General features: G+C 31.4%; 1 protein-coding gene across 2 annotated transcripts; it reads left to right on the top strand.

Moving 5' to 3' along the window:
- Positions 6796-11259, top strand: LOC109343629 (sorting and assembly machinery component 50 homolog). 2 transcript variants are annotated; one of them, XM_019582020.1, is made up of 5 exons: positions 6796-6882; positions 6916-7363; positions 8711-9196; positions 10177-10689; positions 10997-11259. In XM_019582020.1, the coding sequence occupies exons 1-5, from the start codon at positions 6836-6838 to the stop codon at positions 11078-11080; spliced, it is 1578 nt and encodes a 525-aa protein (XP_019437565.1). In that variant the 5' UTR covers positions 6796-6835; the 3' UTR covers positions 11081-11259. The 2 variants fall into 2 exon arrangements, with proteins under 2 accessions (XP_019437565.1, XP_019437564.1); XM_019582019.1 differs by having other exon boundaries at positions 6802-7363.

Here is a 12598-nt window from a genome sequence, read left to right as displayed (position 1 = left end):
AGTTGCTAATGCATAAAGGATAAAGATATTCTTTCTCTGAATTTTCTGTCCTTATGTTCCTAGCCAATCAAACTTTATAAAATAATATTAAAATATTAATTTTTTATTTTTCTTTTAATTGAATGAGACTCTCTATTTAACTTGAGATACAAAGTGAAATATGAATGAGAACATGTGATCAATCCACATCCATGCCTCAAACAAATACTCTTGACTGAGCATTCATAATAACTTTGTTGTAATTGTTATTGCTGTTGTTGTCTTTGATTACTGTCTACTATTCAAACTGATATTGTTTCCTTTTTTTGGAAGTAATGATACATTTTCACTCTTTTACGCATACTTAATTTACTCCTAACTATTGATTAGATGGTTAGGGTTCGGGGATAAAATGTGATATAATAAAAAAGTGGGGAAATGAACTTTTCCGATAGAATAAATTGTAATAGGTAAGAAATTAATCTCTTTTGAGGTGTGTGATTACTCTTTTCAATAAGTGTCGTTTATAGGAATCGAATCCTTATATTACAGAACTTATATTACTAGACCCCCCAATACCTTGTTGGTTAGTGAGAGAAATTGGCAAATTCACCAATATGGTGCACTTTGACCGAAAAATTACGGTTTAGTGCACCTTTTAGAAAAATTATAAAACTAGTGTAATTTTTAATTTATGTACCTTTTTTTCCTCTCACTCCCCCAAAATCGACACTAGATGAGTTTTATTAAAAGGTATTTTTTTTACATTCTCTCCCCTAAATCGTCTAGGGGGAGAGATTTATATAATATTTTTATTTTTTTCCTCCCCTAAATCGGCAAGAGGGGAGTTTTTGTTTTATTTTTATTTATTTATTTTTCCTCATCTCCCCTCAGTAATGAGAGAGTTTTTGATTTTTTTTTTAATTTGTGGGAGTTGTATTATTAAGTTCAGGGTTTATTTTTCAAACACTAACCATAACGACACACAACATAATAATTTTTATCGACCCTAACCCTAACAACAGAACACAATAATGAAATATTTTTGCAACATTAATATTGTCAATTAAAATTTTAATAGTGCCAGATTTTGTTTTTTCAAGGTGCACCATATAGGTGAATTTGCAACACTAATATTTGCAACACTAATATTTTGTTTTTTTTGTATAATATTAGTGTTGTAAATATTTTTGTATAATATTAGTGTTGCAAATTCACCCATATAGTGCACCTTGAAAAAACAAAATCTGACACTATTAAAATTTTAATTATTTAAAAAATTTATTTGACAATATTAGTGTTGCAAAAATATTTCATTATTGTATTATGTTGTTAGGGTTAGGGTTGATAAAAATTATTTGTGTGTCATTAGGGTTAGTGTTTGAAAAAATAAACCCTAAAACTAATAATACAACTCCCATAAATTAAAAAAAATAAAAAACTCCCCCATTGCCGATTTAGGGGAGAGGAGAAAAAAACAAAAAAAAGCTCCCCCTTGCCGATTTAGGGGAGGAGAAAAAAATATTATATAAATCTCCCCCATTGACGATTTAGGGGAGAATGTAAAAAAATACATTTTAATAAAACTCTCCATAGTGCCGATTTTAGGGGGAGTAAGAGAAAAAAAGTACAGAAATCGACATTTCCATTGCCAATTTCAGAAAAAATTACACTAGTTTTATAATTTTTCTAAAAAGTGCACTAAAATCGTAATTTTTCGGTCAAAGTGCACCATATGGGTGAATTTTTGTAGAGAAATTCAATCTTATTTTTATTTAATGAAATTTTGACTGTCCTAGGTTAGAGTTTCAAAAGCATAGAAAGTTTCATAGAACAAGGACAACAGAAAAAACAAATTTGTTTACCTCACAAAATATAAGGCAATTCTGCTTACAAATTAAAGTCAGCATTTAGCATTCACCATGTTCTCATAAAATTGTAAACACCCAACCACAAACCGCATACTAGGTAATTATACTTCAAACTGATTCTGTCTACTCTAAACTACTTTTTTAACAATAATTTTGACAACTATAAGTGGGTCTACCTAATTATCATTGAAAGTGATTCAATCAATTTTTTTTATAGGCAAATGTTTTCTATTTTTCAAAAGGAAAGAATGTAAAATCTTGGGATTTAATTTCAACACTTACAATTATATTTCACAGCTTAATCAAATCATGAGATACTCCAGCACAACATAATATAAATAAGTATAATAAAAAAATTAAAAAACTTCAAATATATGTAGTATCTTTTTGCCCTAAGCGACAAGTATCTTTTACGAGAGGTAATCTTGAACAAATTGAGATATCAACAATATGATAAGGTTAGATTCTCAAAGTAAAAGTATAGGTGGTATATGATTTTCATGAAATGATAATAGAAGAAAAGATAGTATGCATAGGAGGAAAAGTTTAAAATGTATATTATGATAAAAATGTATATAAAGTTATAGCAATTTTTATTTAGCAATTTGTTTTATGTGTAACAAATCAAGGCAAAGTGGATAAACTAGTTACAACCTTTTTTATGACATTTTTGTGCAAGGGGAATGGTATGGATTTACTATAGTTTGTTATAGTTTAACATGTGACTAAAATGTAAGAAAAAATAATCATGTTCAAGAGGAGAAGCAAAGGACATGCTAGTTCTTCCATAAATTTGTCTTTATATATATATATAGAGAGTTTTGAATTAATTTTTTTGTACTATTAAGGGTATCTCATCACTTTTTGGGTGACGAATTAATCCATTCACTACTATAAAACTTCTTGTTAGCCACGGTTAACTGTGGCTAATGTGCAAAAAAATTGTAGCTAAACTAGGTGGCCACAATTGTTGTTGTTGTGACAAAGAATGGCGTTGCTAAAGTTTAGTCACGGTCATTATGTCAATTCGCTACACTGCTGGAAAGTGTAGTAATATTTATCTAGCCACGGTCTATTCAATTCAGCTACAACGGAAACCGTGGCTAACTTGTTGATTTTGTCACATCAAAATCGTGGCTAAGTTATTTATTTTGCTACATCCAATCTTGGCTAATTAAATTTATTTAAAATTATTTTCATACATACTCCTTTCATGATCCCAATGTGCCATTGGCTAACAATCTTTATTCTCAATAATATAATGGTAAATTTATAATAAAATTAAATATTTGCTAGCTAATAATAATAGTAGTAAGAGTGTTATACCATTAGAAAAGTGAATCTTATACAATTAAAAATGTTTAACATTCAACAATTCTTATAAAAAAACAAAAAACAAAATATTAAGATCATACAAGTTCATGAATATCTAAGAAACCATAATAACTAAGATGGTGGAACATTACAGGCGAAAGTAGTTAACTCACTACCAAATTTTTCAACTAGAAACTTCTCAAGAGTAGCCAATCAATTCTGAGTATGTGCAAGTTGCTTCTTGGTCTCTTCATATCCTAATAGCTTTACATCCAAAGTTTGTACATACTTCTTTAAATTTTACAATTATCTCTCTTCTTGTCTTCCACTAAACCCCAATATAACATGCAATTGTTCGGACATGCATGAATCCTTTTATAGCTTAAACCTAACTTCTTAATAAACTTTTTTGCCTCGTATAAAGATGTTGAGAGTTTAGCATGAGGTAAATCATCAATTAAAAGATCAATGATCATGGAAAAAGTTTTGTCTGTTGCACTACATAAGACTTCTATATGATACAAAAGAACAATGAATGATATTTTACTATATTTTTTGCAATCATGATACAATTCTTCATTTCCATCACCTAATTGCTCTTTTATTTTTTTCTTGTTGGACTTTCCATGCATCACCCCTAGGCTGGTCATCATTTAGTATATTTGAGTGATCGAAATCTTGAATTCTATTATCATCAAAGATACCAAAAACATCATCTAACATATCTTGCATTGGATATTGTCTAACCAACTCTTCTTGTGGTTGGGCTATAGTGTCAACATTATATTGCACATGCTTTTCTCCATGCATGTACCAAAATGTGTACTTTCTAGGAAACCCTTTTTGAAGTAGATGATTAAACACTTTAATTCTATCACCCATTTTACGAAATCCACATGTAATACAAGGACATGAAATTTGATCATTTATAGCTTCGTTCACTCATTGGTATCGAATGGTTGATTTTGAAACCACTGGTAGTAACTTCATTCATAACTTCACTCATATTTTGAAATCAGTTGGTACATCTTTCTCTATTCATATCCCAATGTCTCATATCTATCTTCTATCTTACTTTATTACTCTACTACTACCTTTAATAGAATATAATATATTCTAGTAGGTTCTATTGAACTAACATTTATTGAAAATTAGGGACTATAATTTCTCAGATTTCTATAACTAATGATATCAAGGATCAGAGAAGTTCAAAAGTAGGGATTTGAGAAACTCAAAATTATGGATTAGAGTTGATAAAGTGATTTGAAACAAAATTATATAATTAAAAAAGGAGATGAAGTGATTTCTTATCAATATATGAACAAGTTGGGAATTAATTGATTTCTGGATAGTGATGAAGTGAAGAGAAGAGAAGAGAAGTACATGAAAGTGTGGGTGATGAATGTGAAAGATGAACAATGGGCCATAGTGTTAGATTTGGGCCTTAATTTTTGAATTTGTCATGTTGTCCGTGAGTGTGGGAAAAAGTCTGTCCCCAAATGTCTTTTGTTTTGTAGTGCTTTCAGGATGCATGATTGTCCCTCCCAATAAATGTCGCTTTTAGAAATTGAATCCTTGACATTTTGGTCTTTCTAGGAATCTATCGGAACCTTACACTATTAGATTAACGCCTTGTTAAAAAATTTGACAAAGTGGAATGGAAATTTCACACCAAACTTCTATTTGGGTTTTTGAAAAACTTCAATTTAGAATTTGGGTAAAAAGTAAGCTGTTGTAGGCCCATAATTAATAAGGACCCAATATTTTTACCTATATAAATTATCTTATCTCCAAATTTCTTACAAAAATTACCTTTATGGGATAAGTCTGTTATTGTTTTTTTTAAAATTTGGTTCTGTTATTAATTATTATTTTATGAATTTTTTTAATACTTTCTTGGTTATCCATATCTATTCTATACTATATATAAAGCCAAAATATATTACAACTACCTATATATCATATTTTTCACTTACCTATTTTGCCCTTACAATTAATAATTATTACAATATTTTTTCATACAATAAAAAATATAATAAAGGTTAGAGGAAATTACATTCACTAAATATATCAAACTACTGATACAATTTTTAATACTATCACAATTTATTTTTATATTTTTATTAAAAACTTTAATATTATGTACAAAAAATATGATATAATCCTCTAAACTAAAATATATAAAATTAATTGTTCAATACTAAAAAGTAAGAATAAGAGTCGGCAGTGACTACCAAAACGCTAGTATTAATTATTGTATTATATTATCATATAATATATCTAACTAAAATAAGTGTCTAACTCATGAGATGTGAATTATGTAACTAACTAGATAATTAATAAACTAACTTTGTTGGGTGCATAACTGTTATCTCACTTTTTATACCACTTTGTGTATAATAATTCTCATTGGTTGAAGAAAAATTATTCAAGTTAAAACTGTAATTATTAAATATTTTTCTGGACAATCATAAACATTGAGCGACACAAACTAGTAGGACAACATATGTGTTCCCATATTTTATTGGTACTACTAAAGGTATTATCTCCTCCTTTAGATAAAGAACTAATTCATTTTAAAGTTCATAACTGTCAATTTCATCAAGTATTATTCTCGTAAATCGAACTCTTTACTTTTTGGTGATTATGGGATTTAACGGAAGAAAATAGGTTGAAGATTAGAACTTTGTTCTTAGAAATGACACTTTTATCACATGTGAATATTAGTAATTGATTGAGAATATTTAATTAGCCATATTAGTAAGAGAGAAAAAATTATATGGACTTAAAGTGGAAAAGTTATATATTTAATGATTGATTAGGTATTATTGTATTTCCATGTCATATCCATTTCATTAAGATAAAAATGACATGTGTGATATATTTACTTTACACATAATACAAAACTCTAATCAATTAGTAGTTTATGAAAAAAATATATACTTTGATAATGTAAGAGTTTTATGCATGTTAGTTCATCTTCTGTCCTTTATATTTTAATTTTCATCGACTCTTCAGAAAATAATACAAATAATGGATAATGATTAATTGTGTATAATTCCTTTTATTGACAATACATGAATATACATTCATTTATTTGTACTTACTATGCTTAAATCCTCTTTTTTATTTACTGTTTTGGTAAGACATTCATCCCATGTTCCAAAAATAGCAGACAACGCCAGAGATAAAGAAGCAAAGAGCTGAAGACTCATTAAACTAATTTAGATAAAAGTGATTCATGAATTCACTGAAAAATATATACGATAAAATGAAGTACAAACCCAAAGTATATTTTTTTTTTGGAAAATTCTCCTACTAAATCGTTCAACCTTTGGAGAATTAGTAAAAAGATATAATATTACTCGAAATTTTATGTTTTGCAAACTCTCTAAATATCAAATTGTTATGAGTTAATTTTTAGAAGAGATAATATACTCAAATTAGAGGTGTATGTATCGGAAAACAAAGCTACTTTGGAAAGCAAGTAGAAACAAAACGACAACAATAACAAATAATCGATTAATTAGTTAGAAAATCAAATAAAACGTTGATTGAATAATTCAAATAATTGACACGTTTTACACATTTTGAATAATTCGGTAGAGAGTTAGTTAAGTAAGTTATAATGAATTAAGCAATCAAGAAAGTGATTCTGATTCCGATTGTCAATGGAAAACTCAGATGAAGACAATGAACTTCTATTCCCTCCAAACCCTAACAATGCCACCAACTACATCGAAGAAGAATATCAAAACGACGACGATGATGAAGAAGGAAACGACGACGATGAAGAAGACGACGTCGTTTCACACTACCAGAACCATCGAAACCCTCAACCCTCACTATCGCAGTTACGCAAGCAGCATTTCAAGCTCGAAACGCTTACTCAGCGATTGTTATCGGAACTCGATCCAATTCGAGTCCACAACGTCTTAATAAACGGCAACACGAAGACCAAAGATTGGATCATTGAAGCTGAACTCAATGCGATCCATAACGCTACCACCGTTCAGGACTTGCTTCGTGCTTTGGAAATCGCACTGTCGAGGCTCCAGAGCCTCGAGGTTTTTGAATCCAGTAAGGTTCGACTTGAACCTGGGCCGCCGGAGTTGCCAAACACTACCAATGTCGTTATCGATGTCGTTGAGACTGTTAGCAAAGTCTCTGGTGAATTCGGCGTTTTTACTAAACTCGGGGTACAATCTTGTCCTCTAGTTTTATTATGAGATTGTACATTTGTTCAGAGTGAGAGATTTTATTGTTGTTTGAGGCATTGATGTTGTAGAACTTGTTGTAGTGTCGTTATTACTTAGAAGAGTTTTAAGCTGCTATTACATTGTGTTTACCGTAATTGTAGAAGATTGCCTAAAAAATGTGGCATGTGCGGTCATGATGTCACTGTAGAAACTCCTGAAATCGCAATAATGCGACCATAATTGCAGTTGCGATTTAAAATACTGGAGTGTCATTATTACTTAGCAGGGTTTTAAACTGCTATCCGAAACTACAGTTTTGGCTGTAGTATTGTAGTTTTAGTAGTCTCTGCTATTGTTGATGTGACCGCGACCATAATTTAAAACATCCTAATTGTTCTAAGTTCTGATTCATATGTGTATTTAAAATAAGAATGGAGTTTATTAGATTTTATATTTGTTCAGAGGTAGAGTTGTTAGTGTTGTATGAGGTATTGTAAAGAAAATCAGCAACGCCATAGATATTTTATGGATGAAAAAACTATATATATGCAATCTTTGAGCTTGTTGCATTGTTGCTCGTGGGTTTTAAATTGCGGTTCTCAACTGCAATTGCGGCTGTAATATTGTGATTTTAAGTGGTGTATGCAATTGTGGTCACAACAACTTAATTTTTCTGTAAATATCTGAAGTGGTACAACGTGATCATAACCGCAATTTAAAACCATTTTGCTTGCAGTTGGTAATACTTAATATGAGAATGATTGTTAGGTATGAGGTCATGACTTTTCTTTTTCTGGCCCTGCTTAATGTGGTGGCAACATCAAATGAGAAAACCTCTAATTACTAATTAAACCTGTTGTCAAGTTGAGACAAAGATATGACTTATTGCCTATCGAGTATCGATCAAATGTTAAGCTATGATAGCTTTAATGTATGCATGACTGTATTGACTGACCTCTCATATTAGTCTTCAAAATTATATGTGTCGGTTTTATTAGTTCCTGACTTTAGGAAAATATCATATTAATCCTCAAAATTGTAAGCACCAGCCATATTAATCCCTCATGTCAACCTTTGTTCAGTCTAATCGGTCATACGCTAGGACCAATTTGACCGATATATTACAGTTTTAGGTACTAATATGTTAATTTCCTAAAGGAATCTGTTAATTACAATTTTAACCTTTTAGGGATTAAAATGATGATATGATTCTTTTTTTTCGGTGGATATGAATTTTCAGCTATAAACTTTTCCTTTTGGCATAGTACTAAAGTTTATTTACTGCCCTTACACTGCTAATATCTATCTATTTTTTCAATGTGGAAAATTTGCAACGGTTTTGTGTAGACTAGTTCTTGGACTGCTGAAGGTACTCTTAAGTACAAAAACTTGTTAGGTTATGGTGATCTATGGGATGCTTCTGCAGCCTATGGTGCCAACCAAGCAACAGAGTTGAGTGTAGGGGTTTATGCCCCTCGACTTAAGGGATCTTTAACTCCTCTTGTAGCAAGACTATCCATTCTTTCCCAAGACTGGCAAGAGTTTTCTTCATACAAAGAGCAATTGTTGGGCATGTCTCTTGGCTTAATCTCAACAAAGCACCATGACTTGGCATACACTCTTGGGTGGCGTACCTTAACAGATCCATCACAAATGTCATCCAGGTCTATAAGGAGGCAACTTGGGCATGGTTTGCTGTCATCTTTGAAGTATACATATAAAGTTGACCGGAGAAACTCACCAATTAGGCCTACAAAAGGACATGCTTTTCTTTCTACCACTCACTTTGGTGGCCTTACACCAGATCATCGGAGCTTGCGGTTTCTGCGTCAGGTGCAACACAATGCTTTCATTCTCCTTCTCAGTTATTTTCTTCAAATCAGTTTTATGTGTCATGAATAAAACTTAATAGCCATTCTGTTAAGTGATAGCATTGTAATAATTTTGTCTATAATTTCCAAATTCATGCAGTTCGGAATTAAAAATTGAATTAATGACATTAAAGAGTAGGAAATTGAGGTTAGAACTTTATATTTTTGGGTACAGGCATAGTCCATCTCCTTGAATTGAGATAAAATGTTCAGAAAGTGGTTCTGTTATTTCATAAAATAGAATCTTTGTTAATATTCTTCTTTTTCTATCCATGCTGCCGTCATTCAGTTTTAATTTTTTTAGTCGTAGAGAGAGTAGGATGCACTTGTTTCAACGGGGCTCTGGGCATTCTATTTTATGAAAAGATGCCACTGCTTTTGCTGAGGAGGATGCTCATATGCTCAACTATCAAATTGGTTATTCTTGCTGTCTGAAAAATATTGGCACTAAAACATGATTGTTTGTTTATGGACTTATATTCTTTAATGCATTTATATTGGGTAATTAATAATTCCTTTTGAATTGGGTAATTAATAATCCAAATCCTATGAACTTGATTCTTTCTTTATCATAAAATAAATAAACTTAACACAACGGTAAAGTTACTGCTTAGTGACCATGAGGTCATAGATTCAAATCTTGGAAACAACCTTTTCGCTTGTAGGGGTAAGACTATACATATCTACCCTGACCGCCCTTTTATGCCAAAACTTGGTTTAGAAATGTTTTTGATTTTTGTAATTGATGGGGATGGGGATTTTTTATACATTAAAAAAATGTTGGGGATGGGGCCATAATTGCCTTCAAGGTATGTTCAGTAACTTTTGTATTACTGCTTGTTGCTGCAATAACCCTTATGCATCTTAATATTTCTTTTATACTCTTTGATCTTTTTAAGTATATTTTCTCTTGACTAACTCTTTTAACTCTTACAATGCCAGGAGTTTGATGTTCGCTATGCTGTCCCGTTTGGGTTTTATAATACAGCACTGAACTTTGGGATTTCTGCTGGTGCTGTTTTCCCATGGGGGCGTGGTTTTATGGACAAGCCCTCTCCTCTCCCTGAAAGGTTTTATTTGGGTGGTGATTTCTCTCCAGTTTGCACCCTAGGAGGTCCAATGAAATCGTGGGGATTTAAGACTAGGGAATTAGGTCCCACTGAACCACAAAGGAAAGGCAGAGATGGAATTTTTGACGGGTATGATGATTCCTCTAGATGGGACTCCATTGGAGGAGACCTTGCTGTTACTGCTTTTGCAGACCTCTCCTTTGATATTCCAATTAGGTGGTTGAGAGAGTATGGAATCCATGGGCATGTTTTTGCTGGTGCTGGGAATACCACTAAATTAACTCAGAATGAACATAAAAACTTCTCTCCTCGGAAGTTCTTAGACTCCTGTCAAACATCGGTGGGATGTGGATTTGTTATTCCTACTAGACTTTTCCGCCTAGAGGTTAGCCTTTGTCTTAATATTTTTACTTAAATAAGTAATGGACTGCTACACCTACCTTCCCCAGACCCTACTAAGTACGAGATTCATACATGAAATGAAGTTAGATGAATGATGGAGTTTGGGGTTAAATGCAATTTCGGGATGTAATCTGTCATGGTTGCAAGTTTGCCATATTTCTTAGAAATATTAATCTGATTTATGATGTGCTTCTCCCCTTATCTCCCTCCTAAATCCTTATTTGGTATTTACTTGTTATGTATCATAAAATTTTATGATTTCTTCATTGACATGCTTGTCATTGTTTCAGGGTAACTACTATTACATACTCAAGCAGAATGGACATGATCATGGGAAAACTGGATTTAGGTTCGGCTTCTCGGCTCCTTCATAGAGGCTGAGTTCACAACTGAGGTTCTTTTTCTTTTTATGCAGTTCTTAAGCATTAAACATTTTTACTATTTGTGATTGTGCACTTGTAACTTCAATGTGTGGTGCCTTAAGTTTTGTGTAAGTATTGTAGGATTAAAATTTGATTTGTCAATATATTTGTACGTACTAGTATGTTATTTTTGTTCTTGCTGTTCTGCCTTGAAACGGTTGTACCTTAGCTAACAATATTAATAAGGGGGAAAAGATAAATTCATAATGCAATCATAATCCTAACATTATAACTGCAACCATAATTTAAAACCCTGAACTTATTAATATAAACTTTTCTAGCTATAAATTCCATGTAAGTAACAATGGAAGTACATAAGGATGAACAAGTGAGGAGAGATAAGATATAAGTGTATATGAAACTAACTAAATTTCAGGAATATTTATTACAAGAACATAAAATGACTAGTGAATAATATTCCATCTCTTAGGACTATTATTACAAGAACATCAAATGTGTTACAAAGGTCTTTAGACCTTATGATGGCCAAGAAAATTTATAAGAGAAAGAAAAAAAAAAGAGTGACACCATATATAACAAGTGGGATATGGTAAGTATGAAAGGACATCTTATGTCCCAAAATATGAGTTAACTTAAATATATTTTTTCAACTAATCACAATAAGTGGTATACATAATGACATATCATATTGGATAACATATGTGTTTCCGGTAAGTATTTAGCTTATAAAAACATGGATACAATAATCTAATATCATAGTGATTTAACTTGTGATATTTAGCTTGTGTAGGGTACTTAGATGAATCCATGCAAGTTATGCCAACCTGAAATACTTCAAACAAAAACTCATTCTAAAATTGAAAGAAAACTAAAAATTTATGACAAAAGTTATTCAAATAATATTTTTATATTGTGAAATGAGATAAGAACCTAAAGTTTATGTAACAAAACTAATGTTTTAATTAGATATATTTTAGCCTTTTCACACATCCATAGTGTTAGTCCTTACCTTGTTGGTAGTGATGAAACTATGTCAACTTGACCCAAATCAAATGCCATTACCAACCCAATAACAATCTATTACCTATATAATAAAAAAGCTCTCTCATGACATGTGTCAATCTCTCAAGCCCTCATGACATGTGTCAACCTCTCAGCAAAACTCATGACATATGTCAACCTCTCATCAAAACTAAAGCTCCATCGTGACATGCGTCAATCTCTCAAGCCCTCATGACATGTGTCAACCTCTCATCAAAACTAAAGGTCCCTCATTACATGTGTCAACTTCTCAATCAAAACTTTTCCTCCAAAACATGTCAATCTTCCATTTTTGTTCATTGTACAATTTAATTCTAATAATTAATGAGCCCATTTGTTTTTTATTATATAAAAAAATTACATCTCACAATAAAGGGGATTGAATCCCTTTTCACATGTGAATTACTTCTCCACCATTATCATTTCATATCTCCATATTCTTCTCTCCCTTTCATTTCATATTTCTCT

The sequence above is a fragment of the Lupinus angustifolius genome, chromosome LG03 (genome assembly GCF_001865875.1).
Source record: "Lupinus angustifolius cultivar Tanjil chromosome LG03, LupAngTanjil_v1.0, whole genome shotgun sequence".
NCBI lineage: Eukaryota > Viridiplantae > Streptophyta > Magnoliopsida > Fabales > Fabaceae > Lupinus > Lupinus angustifolius.
The sequence above is the reverse complement of the archived record's forward strand: the minus strand, read 5'-3'. Positions and strand labels throughout refer to the sequence as shown.